This window comes from Leucoraja erinacea, chromosome 31 (genome assembly GCF_028641065.1).
Source record: "Leucoraja erinacea ecotype New England chromosome 31, Leri_hhj_1, whole genome shotgun sequence".
Lineage (NCBI taxonomy): Eukaryota > Metazoa > Chordata > Chondrichthyes > Rajiformes > Rajidae > Leucoraja > Leucoraja erinaceus.
In genome coordinates, this window is record NC_073407.1 from 18,018,535 (window position 1) to 18,035,944 (window position 17,410).

At 42.2% G+C, this 17,410-nt stretch overlaps 1 protein-coding gene across 3 annotated transcripts in view; it reads left to right on the forward strand.

Annotated features, from left to right (window-relative positions):
• Positions 1-4,067: 4,067 nt before the first annotated feature.
• The window catches only part of LOC129712021 (G-protein-signaling modulator 1-like), a 139,982-nt gene continuing 126,639 nt past the window's right edge, over positions 4,068-17,410 (forward strand). For 2 of the 3 annotated variants that reach the window (XM_055660149.1, XM_055660146.1), the window contains exons 1-2: positions 4,229-4,699; positions 12,472-12,556. Coding sequence is in view for 2 of the 3 variants with exons in the window: in XM_055660146.1 (XP_055516121.1) it covers positions 4,693-4,699; positions 12,472-12,556 (92 nt within the window). In the remaining variant the exon portion in view is untranslated. Of the gene's footprint in view, positions 4,087-4,228; positions 4,700-12,471; positions 12,557-17,410 lie in introns of those variants that run through there. The other variant, XM_055660147.1, reaches the window with a different exon arrangement.

The window sequence follows — 17,410 nt, forward strand, 5'->3', positions numbered from 1 at the left end:
TAGTCATGGAGCACTTTAGGACCCCCAGAGGCTGTGAACGTTACTATATTCATGCAGATTTGTTTTATTACACCAAAAGAAAGCTGGTGTTATTTCTGAGCAAATTTGTAAATATTGCCACAAAATCTGGACAGCTAATAACTAATGGGCTAGAATTGTGGTCTATGGAGAACATTGGGAAAACAAGTTCACATACAACAGATAATCCTCTGACATTTTCGCCACCTCCAACGGGATCCCACCACTGGCCACATCTTCTCATCTCCTCCCCTTTCGGCTTTCCGCAGAGACTGCTCCATAACTCCCTGGTCAATTCGTCCCTTCCCACCCAAACCACCCCCTCCTGGTACTTTCCCTTGCAACCGCAGGAAATGCTACACTTGTCGCCTTACCTCAAGTACCCAAGTAGTCTTTCCAGGTGAGGCAGAGGTTTACCTGCACCTCCTCCAACCTCATCTATTGCATCCACTGCTCTAGGTGTCAGCTGCTCTATATCGCTGAGACCAAGCGTAGGCTTGGCGATCGCTTTGACCAACACCTCCGCTCCGTTCTTTTATTAACTTTATTTCAAAATAGACTTTATTTGAGAAATAAATATATACAATGCATAATCCTTACAAAACTCCATCCAACATTCTCGGAACTATACATACATACAATACAGTTTCCCCAAATCACAATTTGACCCCACACTCTTGCCACTCATGTGGCCCACTGGCGTGGAATCCCATCCCTTATTTGGAGGGGAATCTCCACCCTACCCTACCCCCTATGTCCAGCAGCGGAAGGACCCTAGACTGTGGTCCTCCCCCACCGAGCCTTGGCGTTGGCTGCTCCAAGCTTCAGTGTGTCCCTCAGCATAAACTCCTGCAGTCTGCAGCGGGCCAGTCGGCAACATTCCCCGACCGGCATCTCGCTCGGGGAATGCGAGAGAGACCAAAGAGCGTCTCCGCTCGGTTCGCACTAACCAACCTGATCTCCCGGTGGGCCAGCACTTCAACTCCCCCTCCCATTCCGAATCCGACCTTTCTGTCCTGGGCTTCAACATGAGCTTCAAGCCTCATGTTGAAGCTTTCTCTTATTGACCAAACGATGATGGATTCTCATGCTACTCAACCTCCACATTCTCTTCATTGTTTGCTCTCTTCCTTGGTTCTTTGTGCAGTGCTCGGTTTTGCTGTATTCGTATGTAAATACAAGGAACTGTTGTCCTTGAGCACCCTCCTATGGCCAGATCAAAACAATAAAGGCAACAATTCCTTCCTTTCTGCACTATCTTCCTTGCTGCAATTATTGATCAACTCCAAAACCACTAGGGAAATTGGAAAGAAGGAGGAAAGGAGTCTTCACTTCCTTGGAACATATCAAGCACAACTATTCTAATAATAAGCCAATCTAATCATCCCTTCAGTCCTTTTTTGATTTACATAAGGAAACAAATTATTTTTTATTATAAGAAACAGCGGAAATGAACTATAATGAACTATAAATATTTTCTGGCTGACTAATTCGCTAATGATTGTCAATGTAGCTGTCAATAAGACCTGTTACTGTAAAGAAGGATAAAAATGTAATTATTTGCAACTAAGTCATTGTACCAAAATGGTACTAAAATTGTATACCACGGGATACTCATCTCTAAAGGTATGCTTACACTTTTATACTGAGGTTCAGGAGACATTAGTTCTGATATTTCGTCACCTTGGCTTGAATTCTTACCAGTTGTGAAGATTAGCTCCTATCCAGTTGAAAGTTTGTCGAGGTGATGTGCATAATTATGGTTGCAAATGACTGAAACATGTGCCGGGGCATTGACATAGCTTTGTTTGATATCAGTCTACAGTGTTATTGGCTCTGTTGGAGACCTGATTATTAAAATTGTGCTTTATGTCAGTTGAAGCAAATGTAATAGAGAGATGAATTTCTCTGAACAGCTGAAATAGAAAGCTCCCCACTTTATCTCCAGTTTGGAGGATTCAAATATTTTAATGAGTTTCAAAAAGGCCAAATAGAGTGGTTGGTCCTGCTCTCTGCATTTCTGCAGTCATGCAGTTAAGATCATGTGTGTTGTGCCCTTGGGTTGACGGAATCCATGTAAAACTCAAGGAGCATCTCTTTGGCTACCGCAAGAGGACGCAGGTAAGGAGGACCCTGGAGATGATTTTTCCTGTAGCAGACAAAAAGGAGACCAGATGAAGAGTATATGGACTGTCCATTTCCCTTCACAGATGCTGCTTGACCTGCTGTTCCTCCAGTAGCTCCCCTTTCTTTTGCTGAAGATGCCAGCGTCTGCAGTCTTTTCTGCCTCCTGCTCGTAGCTCATTGCCATGTCATAAATCCTTGCAATCTTTATTTGAACTTATGTAAAGCAAAGATAGGACAGCTGAAATCTTTATTCCAGGGCAGGGAGTCTAGAACTAGAGTATGGGTTTAAGATGAGAGTGGAGAAATTTAAAGGAGGGTATGTTTTTTTCACATAGAGGGTGGTTGTTATCAGGAATTAGCTGGCAGTTAGGGTGGTGGAGGCAGATACAATTACAACGCTTAAAAGGCATTTGGGAAAGTACTTCAATAGGAAAGGCGTACAGGGATATGAGACTATTACAGGCTTAGCCTAGATAGGGCTGGACGAGGTGGGCGGACAGGGCCAGCTTCTACACTGTACAATTCTATGAATGCTGTACAAATACTAAATGACTTATTATTTTCCCAGCAAATTCTGGACCCAATCAATTCTCCAGCATTTGTAGCCCACTCACCCCACAGTGCCAGAACACAATTTGGATATTTAGCATTTACTTTCATTTCTTTAGTGTCCCATGTTGATTCTCAGGGATATCAGCCAACTAACACAAGAGGCTTATAACTTGATGAGCCTTCTAACTTGATACTGGTATCGCGGTACTGTTACCACATTCCAGCAATATGCAGTGCAGGTAAGGCATAATTTTAATAATGAATATAAAAATGCAAATTCTTTGAGCATCCACAAGAGGATGTTTTTTTTTGTTGAAGCGAGTTGCCAATGTCCCTTAAAATATCTCGTCGAATCTGTTGGGGGAAGATACACATAAACAGCTGCATTATTTTACATCGATCAGATCTATTGATAAAATAAAGATAAACTTCTGGCCATCGTTCTGTATGAAAATAATGTAATTACATCAGTGCCGCCTATGACAGACAGAATAAAACAGGAACCCAGGAAACTGCAGATGCTAGAATCTTGAGAAAGACACAAAGCATTGGAGAAACTCAGCAAGTCAGGCAGCATCTGGGGAGGGAATGGACAAGCGATGTTTCGGATGTCCTTTTATCAGTGCTCCTTTGAGAGCATACTAACATACTGTGTATGCGTGTGGTACACCAGCTGCACAGCGGCTCAGAGGAAAGCGAGCGGGCCATTTCGGATGATTGTCGGGACTTGGAGGACTTCAGATTGATTGCACCAAAAAGTCCCAGAGTTGAAACATTTCCCACCCCGGACAAACTGTTGCCGTCAGTGTACAGAACAAGGAGTGAGGGCAGACTAAAAACAGTTTTTACCCCACATAAAAGCACTAAATGTAGCCGCCAAGGTGGATGTTGGGAGGACTGTGAAATCGGCAGAAGGATGGAGGATTGGGTGTTTAACACAAATTTTCGTGATATTTATTTTAGATGAATCTTTAATATTTTATCTTGTATGTATCGTTAGCTTTTAGAAATGTTTGAATGGTGCACTGACTGGCTGACATTTTTTTAATTTTGTTGTACATGGTTCATGTTACAATGACAATAAAGAAACTATTCTATTCTATTCTATTCAATGGGGACTCTTCAGATTGATTGCAGTGACTTGAAACTTGAAAACCTTAAAATAGGAGTGAGGGCAGGATAAGGACAAGCAAGTGATAGGTGGATGTTGGCGAGGAGGTGATTGGCAGACGGGACAAACACAAAGGCTAAAGATGAAACATTTTTCTCCTCCTCTCTTTATCTGAGAGGGTGTCAGATCAGGAGAGAAGAATCATGAAATGTAAAGCCAGAGGGAGGGATGTTGCTGGAGAAGGCAGTGATAGAGAGAGTAAGTAGGGGCTGGAAAAGGTGAGTGGAAAGGGGGTGCAAAGCAAAGATTATAGAGGAGCTGGAGCAAAGGGTGGTTGGAAAGAGGGAAAAGATAGTGGGAGAAATGGGTGCGCACCGGGGAAGTAAGCGGAGGAAAAAACGAGGGGCAGGAGGATGGTATTTAAAATTCGATGTTGGGTTATAAGCTGGAAGTTGTGCAGACGGCAGATGGCACGATTGCTCCAGAATAAAAGTTTCACAAAGCAAACCAGAACTAAGTTTGAAACAATCATCCTTTAGCATTGCACAGAGTGACGCTGCAAGTTAACAATAAAGCTGTGAGTAGCGGGGTTGCGTTGTGTTGTGGAGCCATTGTACACGGTCTTTAGTTGCTCCCACTCAACCCGGGGAAGTTCATCCGTGGACGGCGGCGGCGGCGGCAGGACCGTGACCGCAGGGGGGGTCACCATGGATGGAGCTGCCTGCTCGGCCACCGCTCCCCACTCGGCGCCGAGGCCCGGCTCCGGGATGTCCCCGGGCACAAGCGCAATGTCCCAGTGACTGCGGGCGGCGAAATACTCCACAGAGGGGAACAAAAGTTATAGTGGAGGAGAGGTTTGGAGCTGTGGTCACCTGCGGCCAGACATGCTGTGTAAGTAGTAGAATATATCACAATCATCACCACAAAGCTCGTCACCTTTACTTCCATTCCACCTCCTTCAGCGTTTCAGGAACTTGAGGAAAATGTTGTCTTCACCGTCGTAATTGTTCCAAAAACTTTGGGGACATTTTGCCCGATTCGCTGTCTCGGGGCATTCTGCGTAAAATCGTCTTTGCATTTAAAAAGGAAAGCCTTCTCACACGTGCCAATGTGACTTTTGTTGTGTGTTTAATGTAATATGCGTTTGTTCGCTTCCCTCTCTCCCATTACTTACTTTTTATGACAAGGCCCAGAACGGGACCTCGGCCCCGCGTGAGAGTGTCGGCGGCAGGAAGGGGAGGCAAGGCCGGCGAGGCGTTTCCGATCTGTGGCCTTGTTATAGGGAGTTAAGTTGAGCAGCGAAGGATGCATTCTCCTCCTCTGCTGCTGGGTTTTCATGTAAGGAAGAAGAAAATGTACATGTTTGGTCTGTGTTGTTGGAACACACTGGAAACTCATTAGCCCTCCGTTAACCTGGAAAAGGAAGTTAAAAGATTAATTTTGAAACAGTGTGTCTCAGCACACATGTGTTCTGGTACAGTATTCAAGTGGCCTGCAAACAAACTGGCAGAAACTTTAATGTTTACACGAATTTAGGACACCAGGGAATGATTGTTTAGCTGTAATATTCTCTTGTGGTTCAATGTCAACTGTTTAGTGAGCTAACATTTATTTATTTTTCGCACACTTAAAGAGCAGTTGAGTAGGCATGCGGCTCGATTATCATTTATCTGTGTCTGTATCTTTGTTTATACAGCTCACTGACATTTGTGTTCAGTAAGTGCATTTAACCACAGAACATTGCATCCCAAGACGTCAGTCTGTGTGACCCTGAAAACTGGCAATGTTACATTAATCAACTCCAGATCTGTATGGATATCAAATTGTACAGCAGCTGGATCAATGAAGGGTGTAACTTGGCACTCCAACAAACTTGGACATGTTAAATCCTCCAACAGACTCGGACGTGTCAAATTGACTAATCTGAGGGAGGGAAAGGCTTTGGTGTTGTTGAGTTTTAAGGAGGGACAAGATTAATCAGATCAATCTTCTTCCCATTTGCTTTGTTTTCACTGGCTCTTAGTTAAAGGTATGGCTAAAAAATTAGATGACAGGTTGGCCTCTAATATCTGTAGAGGGAATGGATAGGTGATGTTTTGGGTCAGTGCAGAGACACAAGAAACTGCAGATGTTGGAACTATGAATAAAACACTGGTTCTGGAGGGACTGAATGGGTCAGGCAGCAGCTGGGGAGGGAATAGACAGGTGACATTTTGGGTCAAGAATCTGAGGAACTGTCCTGACCTGACGCATCACTTATCCACTCCCTCTACAGATGCTGTCTAACCCGTTGAGATCCTCCAGCACATTGTTTTGCTGCTTTCTCTCTAGACTTGGAGAGTAACGAATTTGAAGAGTTGTAGTCACCCAAACATACTCAGGAAGTTATGATGAGCGACATTGGTTTTGTCTGTGGTTTCCATGTGGGATTTGGATGCTCCTGGGGAATAAAGGGTGGTAAAATTTGAAGAGGACAGTATTGGTTAAAATTGTTTTTATTTAATGTTTGTAATTGGAATGAAGGAGGGGAGAAAAGTAAGTTGCTTTGAAGTGTGGTGCCGATAACAAATGTATGACTCTCTGCATTTCTGCATCCCTTAGCATTGTTAGCATTGAATCTGGTGATGAGTGGGCGGAAGGGGCTTCAGTCATAAATAGGCTCTGCCCCAGATCATTTGACAGGATGGCCTGTTTCTGTGCTGTAGACTAGAGGATAATGCCATCAAACTGTGCACCTTGGGTAAAAATAAAAGTAATTTTGACATTCCGTGCCCTCTTGTTACGGTTCCTGTCAGGGGAAATTGCTTTTTGGCTGAAGTTGGGATAATCCAAGCTTTTTTTTCTTTCACTGTGGAATTGGAATCTCTCATTACTGGAAGCATTGTGATTTTCATTTGCGTCCTTGCCAAAGACCTGACATGTTTCCCAATGAATTGGACCAAGATCTGACCCAGTATTCTTGCTTGGCAATTCAACAAAATCAACCAACTTCAAACCTTGCTCTGTTTAATTTTTGAAATTAAGCCAAATTATTTGCTTATTTTCCCTTTTAATTGGGTGGATTCTAGTTATTTGTATGTATTAAAAAAAAATCAAAAATACACTCCAGTAAGAGCATATATTGGAAAAAAAAGTTGCATGTTCAAATTTAAACTGAAAGCTCTCCAGCTCCACACCAGCTTTTCATGACATTTTCTTGGGCAGGAGAGATGATTATTGCACATTCCTGTTCTATAGTCAAAATACCAGAATTTGTCACCATTGCTGAGTAACTCTCATTTACCACTATAAAAATTAAATTTAAAACTTTTCTACATTAGAACAGTATGTCCCCAAAACAGGCCCTTTGGCCCACAATCTCTGTGCTGAACATGATGCCAGGACCAACTCTTATTTGTTTGCACATAATCCATATCCCTCCTTTCCCTGCATATCCATGTGCCTATCCATAAGTCTCTTAAAGGCTACTATCGTATCTGCCACAACCAACACTCCACGGTACATTCCAAGCACTTACCTCCCTGTGTTTTTAAAAATACACTTTCTCTGCACATCTCCTTTACACTATTTACCCCTCATAATTTGATTTACCTCAATCATGTTCCCCTTAACCTCCTATGCTCCAGGGAGAAAAGCCCTAGCTTCTCTAATCTTTCCTCATAACGGAAATGCCCCATCTCAAGCAACATTCTGTTGAAGTCCCTGCGCACCCTCTCCAGAGCTATCACATCCTTACTGTTCTGACCAGACTGCATGCAGTGTTTCTTCATCTAAGGTTTAATAACGTTCAAGCATAATCTCTCTCCTTCTGCATTTATGCCCCAAGCAATTAGGGCAGTATCCTGCCTGCCTTCCTAGCCTTGTTGTATATCTCCGTTGCCACTTTCTAATTTGGCTGAGCCTTATTAGTGTTCTCGAAATGTATCACCTCACATTTATTTGGATTAATTCTCCCCTCTATATTTCACCCCATTTTACATAAACATCAATATCCCTCTGTCGCCGAAGTTATCTTCTACATCTTCACCTACTCTGCCAATCTCTGTGTCAACCCTAAACTTACTTAATTTGCCTCCTCCATCCACAACAACAAGGGCCACAGTACTGATCCTTGTAGGGCACCACTAGTCACCGGTATCCAATTGCAAATACAACCCTCTACCATTATGCTCTGTCTCTTATGTCGCCGATTTCTGATCCAGTTTGCCAACTTGCCCCAGATCCCATGGGCCTTAACCTATTGAACTAGTCTCTCATGACGTGTTGAAATGCATGTAAATTGCATTTACACCCAGCTCTCATCAATATATGTTGTTATTTTTTCAAAGGATTAAAAAAAGCTGAAGAGAACAAAAATGAAGTTACTGTGACAATATTGATGACCTTTCATTAGAACTGGTTGGTTTAACGGGGGCTGAAAAGGCTAAATTGCATGGTGAATCTTGAGACCTCTAATGAGCTTAGTTGAAGGATGAGATGCTATTAAGTTGTACCTTGTTGGAGCAGTGCAGGTGGCCAAAGGTAGAGGTCATTGTGGGTGTCGGATGGAGAATTAAAGTGACAGGCAACTCGGAGCCCAGGATTACCCTTGTTTTGCTAAAACAGTCATTCAATCTGAGTTTGGTTTCTTCTGTTTTCCAGACAAGATCAAGGGGGGGGGAGATATGAGATGGGTGGCAGTTTTGTTATCAGAAATCATCACTGGTGTGAGGGGGATAGTATGTTAGAAGACTCATGAAATGTGGTTTTGTGGTTTGGCGCTGACAAACAGAAAAGCACAGAATATTTATGAGGTCAATGAATTCCTAAATTGCATTCACTTTTTTTTAGCTTGTTTGTAAACAAATCATACGCGAGGGAATGGTGTAATTCTGGAATTAAGATAGGGAAATATAATGTTCTTCCACTGATATTCCATATTAATTATGACATAGTTACATTTAATAGAATTATAGAAGATGATAAAGATTTACAAGAAGTTCTGAATTTGTGGGAACATCAATGTGAGTGGAATGAGAATTGAGTTAGCAGAAGTGACTGAAAAACAACTGCAGTACTTAACCATTCTCATACCAATGGGATCTGGTTTGGCAACAGCTCTGCCCAGGACAGGAAGGCTCTGCAGAGAGTAGTGTGTTTGGCTGAATGCACCATGGGAACTACACTCGCCTCCCTGCAGGACCTATACACCAGGAGGTGCAGATCCAGAGCCAGCAAGATAATGAAGGACCCCTACCACCCCAGCAATGGACAGTTCCAGCTGCTACGGTCAGCCAAGCGCCTCCGCTGTCACCCTGCAAAAACAGAGAGGATGAGACGGAGTCTCTTCCCACAGGCCATTAGGACTGTAAACTCTAATCTCACCAGGGACTAATTTACTGTTGTGTCTTTTAAAAAAATGGAAATATTGGTTCTGTTCTGTTGTTTTGCACAATTGTGCAGGCATTGCCACTTTCATTTCACTGTACATCTTGTACGTACATGTGACAAAGTTGACTTGACGTTGGGACAAAGGTACAATGAGATCTGGGGTCAGCAGTCTGGGCAAAACTGCACTGAGCATGTATGTCTTTGCACTACCTGATGATAACTTTGATAATTTTGCTGACTGGCTTTGATTTGTTCTTTCAGTGGAAAGGGCAACTGTGGCAACTTTTCATAATTCCAGTCTGATGCCAGTGTAGTAACCGTGTTGGAGTAGTTGGAATGCAAGTTTAGCTCACTACTAAGAAGCATACATGTTTAGTTAGTGGGTTGGTATGTTGTCCCACAGTCTTTGCTGAATTCAGTGCTAATAGCCATTTCTTGAACGTGGGCGTAATGAATCAAATGAGCTGAAGACTGGGTTTAATAATACTGGGAATAAAGGGAGGAGGCCACAATGGCTTTGTACTGTTTAATGGAGGAGCCCTTTGAGTTGCTGTCAGTTCCTCACGCATACCCCCGGCTGTCACCAAACCATTGGCACAAGAATAACTGCAGCATCATTTCCCACAGCAACCTTTCAAAAAGCTTTTGAAACAAAAAAAATTGAAGTCAAGGGGAAATTTGTCTGAATGAATTGATGAACATGCTTTTCTACTTTAACTATGTTCAAACCAGACTATGTGTTTTGTCCTTTGTTTCACTGAATTTTCAAGAGGAAACATGAAGATTGTTAGTGATTATTGGCTGCTTACATGTAGTGTTGGCTTGAACATATAGTGTGTGGGGGTGGCAAGCCTAAATGCCTGTATCTTGCCTGCATTTATCTGACTCATAATGGCCTTGATGTGTGACTTAAACAGCAACAGCTATTTTCATGCAGAATAAGCTCAGTGAACATGTCTGCATAGGTTAAGAATGTAACAAGAACTCAACGTGTCAGCAGGAAGTGGTGAGCTTCTATGTTGGAATCCTATGTAGGGAAAATACGACTTAGACCTCCTATTACAGGATTTGTTTTGCACAGCTCCTTGAATGGTTTCACAAGTCATGGCAAAGGAAAATCAATTTACTTCAAATGCTGGAAATCTGGAATGCTGGAACCACTAAAAATCAGGCAACAGCTGTGGAAAGAAAAAGTAAATGTTTAAGACATAAGAGACTGTAGATGCTGGAATCTTGAGCAAACCAGAAATTTGAATTTTTTTTAACTTGGTTTGTGGGGAATGAGAGGAAGGAACTTGAATCTGGCATAAACTTTGCATCCAATGCCATGAACGTTGGTAATGTAATTACTGACTTAATCATGGTGGTAAAAATCGCTAGCGATACTGAACAGATAATCAATTTTACTGAAAGCTGATTGAAGGATAAATATTTATGCAAACCTTCTCTGCACTGGTTTGAAATAGTGCACTGCAAAATTCAGTGGGCACCTAAGAATGTGAATGGTGCCACAATTTAATGTGAGGATAGCATCTCTGACAGTGCAGGTTTCCCTTGGTACTGCGTGCACTGAATTGTTAGCCTCCATTCCTTTCTGAACCTGGCACAGATCCATTAAGGCAAGAAATCTGAGTGAAGAAAAGTTCTGCTCATCAGTTCTCTGCTATTCCTCCAAAATGTGTCTCTCTCCTTCTAAATGGGACCCATAAATGGCTGCATATAATAACATTGCTCTCTAGGCAGAATGCAGACTATTTGGAGATATGCAATTAAATACACTCGCAGCACTGTTGCAACTAACTGGGATTTTTATTTTTGTGCAAAATTTTGTTTTGTGTTGCTAATCGCCAGCCAGTGCTTTTTGTGGGAAGAATAACTGCGTTCAGTAGGAGATTTAGCTGTACTGCCAGCACCTTCAATGTTTGGTGTCATTTATAGTGACATTCTGAAGAAAATTAGATGGCTTAGTATCATGCCATGTGAAAGTTATTTGTTATAGGTCCACATGTAACTGCCACCAGCTTGATTAACACAGCTGCTGCATTGGACAGTTCAAGCATTCACTGCATAGAATTTATTATAGTCATATTGATACAGCACGGAAACAGACTCTTGGTCCACTTTATCCATGGTGATCAAGATGCCTCATTTAAGTTCCATTTGGCCATATCCCTCTGGACCTTTCTTATCCATGTACCTGCATAAATATCTTTCAAATGTTGCTATTGTACCTGCCTTAACTACCTCCTCTGGCAGTTCCATGTACCCACCGATCTCTAAGTGAAAAAAGTTGCTTCTCGGGTCCCTATTAAATCTTTCCCATCTCACCTCAAACTTATGTACTCTTGTTCTTGATCTCCCTGCCCTGGGTAAAAAACTCTGTGTATCCACCCTATCAGTACCCTTCATGACTTTATCTCTCAGATCACCCCTTAGCCTTCTGTGATCCAAGGAATAAAGTCCTAACTTAGTTTAGTTTAGAGATACAGCATGGAAACAGGCACTTCGGCCCACCGAGTCTGCGTCGACCAGCGATCCCCACACGTTAACACTATCCAACACCCACTTGGGACAATTTTTACATTTACCAAGCCAATTAACCTACAAATCTGTCCGTCTGTGGGAGGAAACCGAAGGTCTCGGAGGAAACCCACGCAGGTCACGGGGAGAACGTACAAACTCCGTACAGACAGCACCTGTAGTCGGGATCGAACCCGGGTCTCCGGAGCTGCATTTGCTGTAAGGCAGCAACTCTACCGCTGCGCCACTGTGACTGCCCTGAACTTGCTCAATCTCTCCCCATAGGTCAGGCCTTCGAGTTCTGGCAACATCCTCGTAAATCTTCACTGCACTCTTTCCAGTTTAACAATATTCTTTCTGTAGCCTAGTAACCAAAACTGAACGCCATACTCCAAATGGAGCCTCACCAACTTCTTGTACAATTGTAATGTAACGTACCAACTTCTCTACACAATACCCTGACTGACGCAGGCTAATGTACCATAAGTTGTCTTTCCTATCATATCTACCTGTGACACCATTTTCATGGAACTATGCACATGTACTCCCTGATCCCTCTGCCCTGCAGCGTTCCCCAGGCCCTACCATTCACTGTGAAGGTCCTGCCCTGGTATTGAAACCTCACACTTATTTCCACTGAATCCATTAGCCATCCATCCTACTCCCAATTGCCCAGCTGGTCAAGCTCCTGCTGTCATTTTTGATAACCATTTTCAATATCTATGATGCTACCTATTTTTGTGTCATATGAACCAGTTCTGTTTTCTATGCAGCACGTGCTAATGGGATCCTGATGAATGGATCGGCCTTTGATGCAGGGACGGCAAGCTGGGAAAGTGCATGGTCTACTCGCAGTCGGTAAGCTTTGACTTCTTGTTCAACCTCTGTTGGGAATAGACTATGGTGGAAGCTGAGGGGAGAAGATATTATTTCCAATTCTGTCATATCCTGAAGGCATTCCCTGTTTAATTTGTTCTGTGGAAGTGCTTTTTTTTAACCTGGTTTTGACTCAGTCAGCTATGGTAGTCTGCAAAGTGCAGTATGAATAACTAGAAGCAGCAGATTCAGTTGTTTCAAACAACACGTACTCGAAGGGAAAAATATTTGGCAAAGGGAGCCTAATTGAAGCTCTCTTTCAAAGAGCCTGTCGGGATGATGGGCGGGATAACCTTATTCCCTGTTGTATTTTTGATCCTGCAATGTGCATATTTTCAAAGACAATTTGCAGCACTTTATACGTTATAGTAAAAATGTCTCGGCATCAAATCATGATCAATTTATGTGCTCTTTCTGGGAAGTAATTAAGTATTTGATCTTGGGATGTTTGCAGGTAATAATTAGAAAGACTTGCATTTAAGTAGCATCAGTCAATGTAATGGGTTATTCTAACAACTGATGATTAAAATGCGATTGCTTTGTACTTTAAGGAATCTGGAAATTTGGTGTAGGAAGTGTTTCCTGTGTTTCTCCTGATGTTATTTGTTTGATCTCACTGGGATTCAGCAGATCTGAGTTGAATAGTGCGGCATGATCTTTTATTTCCAAAGCGTTAACCCACCTGAGCCCCCCCCCCCCCCCCCCACCAACCCCCCGCCCAACTCCATACCCAATCATTCATATTTCACCATTGATAGTCTTTGAAAACATATCATTGAACATTCATAGAAAATAACAACAAAAGCTTGGAATACCCGAAGGATAGCACATTTCCACATGGGGTTTTCACTCTTAAAGCAAAATTAATGCCAGTGAATGGGAGAATATACTTTGCTTCAACAAACAGCTATGTGATTTAAAAACTTTAGTAGCTGGTGATAAATGCACTTATTTTTCTTGTACACTACACAAATGTAATCTTGCAACGATTCTCACTGTGTGCCAATTGTAAGTGGATTACCAATATAGCAGGCTGTTTTCTCATTGTAAAGTTAGAGGAAATTTTATGGGAAGATATTGAGTAATCTGAGTGAAGGAGAATGCATGTTTGTGATTATCTAAGTTACAAATTAATGCCTTCAGATTGTGTCCTTCACAAATGGAATAGAGTTAGAACTATGTAGATGTGTCAGTCAATTGGCCTGTTCTAGTTTTAAAAGCACAATCCAACTGAAATTCACCTGGCAAGCTAATCCTAATTACTGTCAGAAAATCTGACTCCACCACTCCCTTGGATGCAATGTTCCACATCAGTGAGATTCACACAAGGTCATCATTGCCTTCTTCCCTGCCTCTGAATTTGCACTGATTAACATTACCTACCATCCAGCCTTGGTACTATCTGAACCAAATATCACATTTGGCCACTTGCATCCCATGCTACAATTATCTAGAACAGCAACTCCTGTGTTTGAGTTGATATTTGCATATGCATTCTCCAACCTGCCTGCTTTATTCACACTCGGTATGTCCTCGACATTGCAATAACGAAATACACCATGGGAGACCATCGAACTCATAAACTATGTTTATGGAAGTGATTGTTGACCACCTGTGTTTTCCACTTCATCTCTACACATGCATTCCTGTAGAGCCCATGCCAAATATTGCCAAATGTGCTAGAGTTGAGGGCAATTTTTCATTTATTACCCCTAGTTCTAATTTAATGATCACCGTAATCATTACTAGTAATGATTATCAACGTAGAGTGGGATTGAAATATTTCTATATATCTTGCTTTTCCTGCTCTTTTTTTTTTCTACTATTAAATGTAATATAAGAAGTTGTACATGAAATGTAATATGTTATTTATGTCTCATATTATTGTACATTACTTCTAATAAAAAATTAAAAAACATTTTTAAAGAAAAAAAAGAGTGGGATTGAGAAACATTTCCTATTGCTCCGTAACCTAGAGATCTATTGGAGTTTGATAATTCAAGATTCGAACCAAATGTTAATGAAAACGTGGAAAACTACCCCCATACATGCTGTGCATGTTGTAGTTTAATAGTAAGATTAAACGAGTACTTACCAGTATGAAGTTTGATCTGTATTTTATGAGGAGTTACGGTGAGGTATTACGTGAAGACCCCAGCGCAGTGCGCATGTGCGGCATACTTCGAAGCAGCGGTGTGAAATCACAGGATAGACACAATATTTGAAGTAAGATAGTAAAGATCATGAGACATCAGTTTATTAGTTTGATCTATATATTGAGGGTGGGAGCGGCGGGCACGTAATACCTCACCGTAACTCCTCATAAAATACAGATCAAACTTCATACTGGTAAGTACTCGTTTAATCTTACTATTTTACTTCGGAGTCACGTGAGTGATTCCGTGAAGACTTCAAAGTCTGTGATTTCAAACCGTGTAACAGTTTTTATTTCACTCACTGCCGAAGTTTTTGAGGGAGGAAGTGTTATCGTAATCAACCAGTGGATCTGCTTTCAAAAGAAACAGAAAGGTATTTGTTAACAATAACAACATAAAGAGCTCCCCTGAGCTTAAATTAATATTGCAGTTTGTAATATTCTTCCTGCAATTAAATCAGGTTTATCAACGGTTTATAATAAAATTGTTCTGAACGTCGTTCCCTTGACCATTCTGCCGTATTGAGAATGTGGTCAACCGGGATGTCCATTCGTTCAGCCGCTGATACCAATGCTGCCCTAGTGGAATGGGATTAAAATGTATTATTATCTATTCCGGCAGCTTTCAGTACCTGTTTGAGCCACCTTGAGTGGTTTGGCTCGTACCCCGTCTTGGGGTTTCTGTGGTTGACCCATAGGCTTCCCTCTCCCTCTAAGATTGTGGGTTGTGTCTATATATAGTAGTAGATGGGTCACCACACTCAACCTGGACTCTGGTGGGTAGGCCCGGAATCCCACCAGTTAATTGGGCGTTCCTGGTCCATATAGCCATATAACGATTACAGCACGGAAAACACAGGCGATCTCGACCCTACTAGTCCGTGCCGAACTCATAATCTCGCCTAGTCCCATATACCTGCGAGTTAGATTTACCAGACCTAGAATATGAACGTGATGCGTCTGGGGTAATCACCATGTTATCCAGTCTAGTCTTATGGAGTGACTGGACTCTGTGAGCGTGTACGAGAGCCATAAGCATGAGCGTTTTTAACATAGATTGAGCAAGCTGAGGGATCTGGCTGGTGCCATTCTCTGAGATATGGGATCCCATGCTCTGCTGACATGCTGTTTTAGATAAGCAGATAAGGCGCTCCATGCTGTATTTACGGCACTGTAACTCACCTTATAGTCATGGTGTAGACGTTCCAGGAACTCCAATACGTCAGTGGTTGAATAGTTCGTTGTCCCTGCGTCGTGGCAGTATTTTACCCATGTTAGCTTTTAGTGACTGTTCGCAGGGATGCCGACATGGTGGTAATGGTTCCTTTGGATAGTCCCAGTCCCTGGTAAGGTCTATTCAAACCCTGCACCCAGGAGTTTGATGTTTCCCTGGCATGGGTGGCTTGTGCCTGATACTGGGTTGAGTCAGCAACCATGGTCCACTAGGGAAATCCATAGGTGACTCGCCCACCGTGTCGTGATGAACTGGGAACCATGGCTGTGTAGGCCGGTCGGGCACGTTCAATACCTCGGAGACAGATCCCATCTGTATTGCGAAGTGCCCGTCTGATGAGGCAGAAGGGAGGAAGGCAAAGCAGAAATTCCCCCTTCCAGCGTGTAGGCATCTATCGCTGCTGCCTCTAATCTGGTTCCTAAGTCACATACATAGGTTACTGGTGATTCCGTCTTGTGCAACCAAATTGATATCTGGCTTTCAAACTGCTTAATACCTTTAGCAGATATTTTGGGTTTGACATCTATTCAATGTAATCATAAATTTTACCCCGTGACATGGTGTCTCCCACTGTGTTCTAGCTTCCTAGGACATAGGCAGCTGATAGTTAAAATGTCTTTTGACACACCATTGCCAGATTTGTTTGACCAATTTGTTGCACAATAATGATTATTATGCTCCCCATATGGTTGATATAAGCCACCACCATAGTATTATCAATCCGTAACCACATATGTACATGCTGCATTTGAAATGCATAAGTTTTTTAGCCCAATAGGCGATCACCAATCCCAAGTAGTTGATGCCCGGTATGTGTAGTAACGATGTTTGTGAATTGGTCCATCTGTTACCTGTGCTGGATATGGAGTTTAGTTGCTCCCCAGCCTAAAGTACTGGCATCGGTTTTTAATAACCAAGTTGGGATTGGTGATGATAATAGGGCTGAGAACTATGCCAAATATATGTCTGCCCACCACCTTAATTGTGATATAGCTTCAGTGGGTACATTCATGATTTGATTATAGTGACCCAAGTACCTTGGCAAAGTAACAGTCATATGGACGGAATTATTATTGAAGCCCAGATAATCCTTGGTAGTTAACGCTTCAATTCTGGTATATCTGGGCGTGGGATAAACCTCAGAGCTTTAGAGAGCTGTTTCGTAGCTAGAACTGCTGCCACAGCTAATTCCTTTGTTCCCCTAATATGAGGATATCATCCAATATATGCCATGATTATGCTTGTTTTCTTAATATTTTCATGGCCATTTTTTAAATATTTATAGTAGTTTAGGGCTGAGGTTAGACCATAGGGAATGCTCTATGCTCCCATGGTTGCCCTAACCGGGATATCCATTATCCAGGTAAAAATTTTTAGGTATCTATAATGATCCTAGTGTATGGGTATAAGATAGTTAGCATCTTCCATATCAATGCTCCCCATAGGT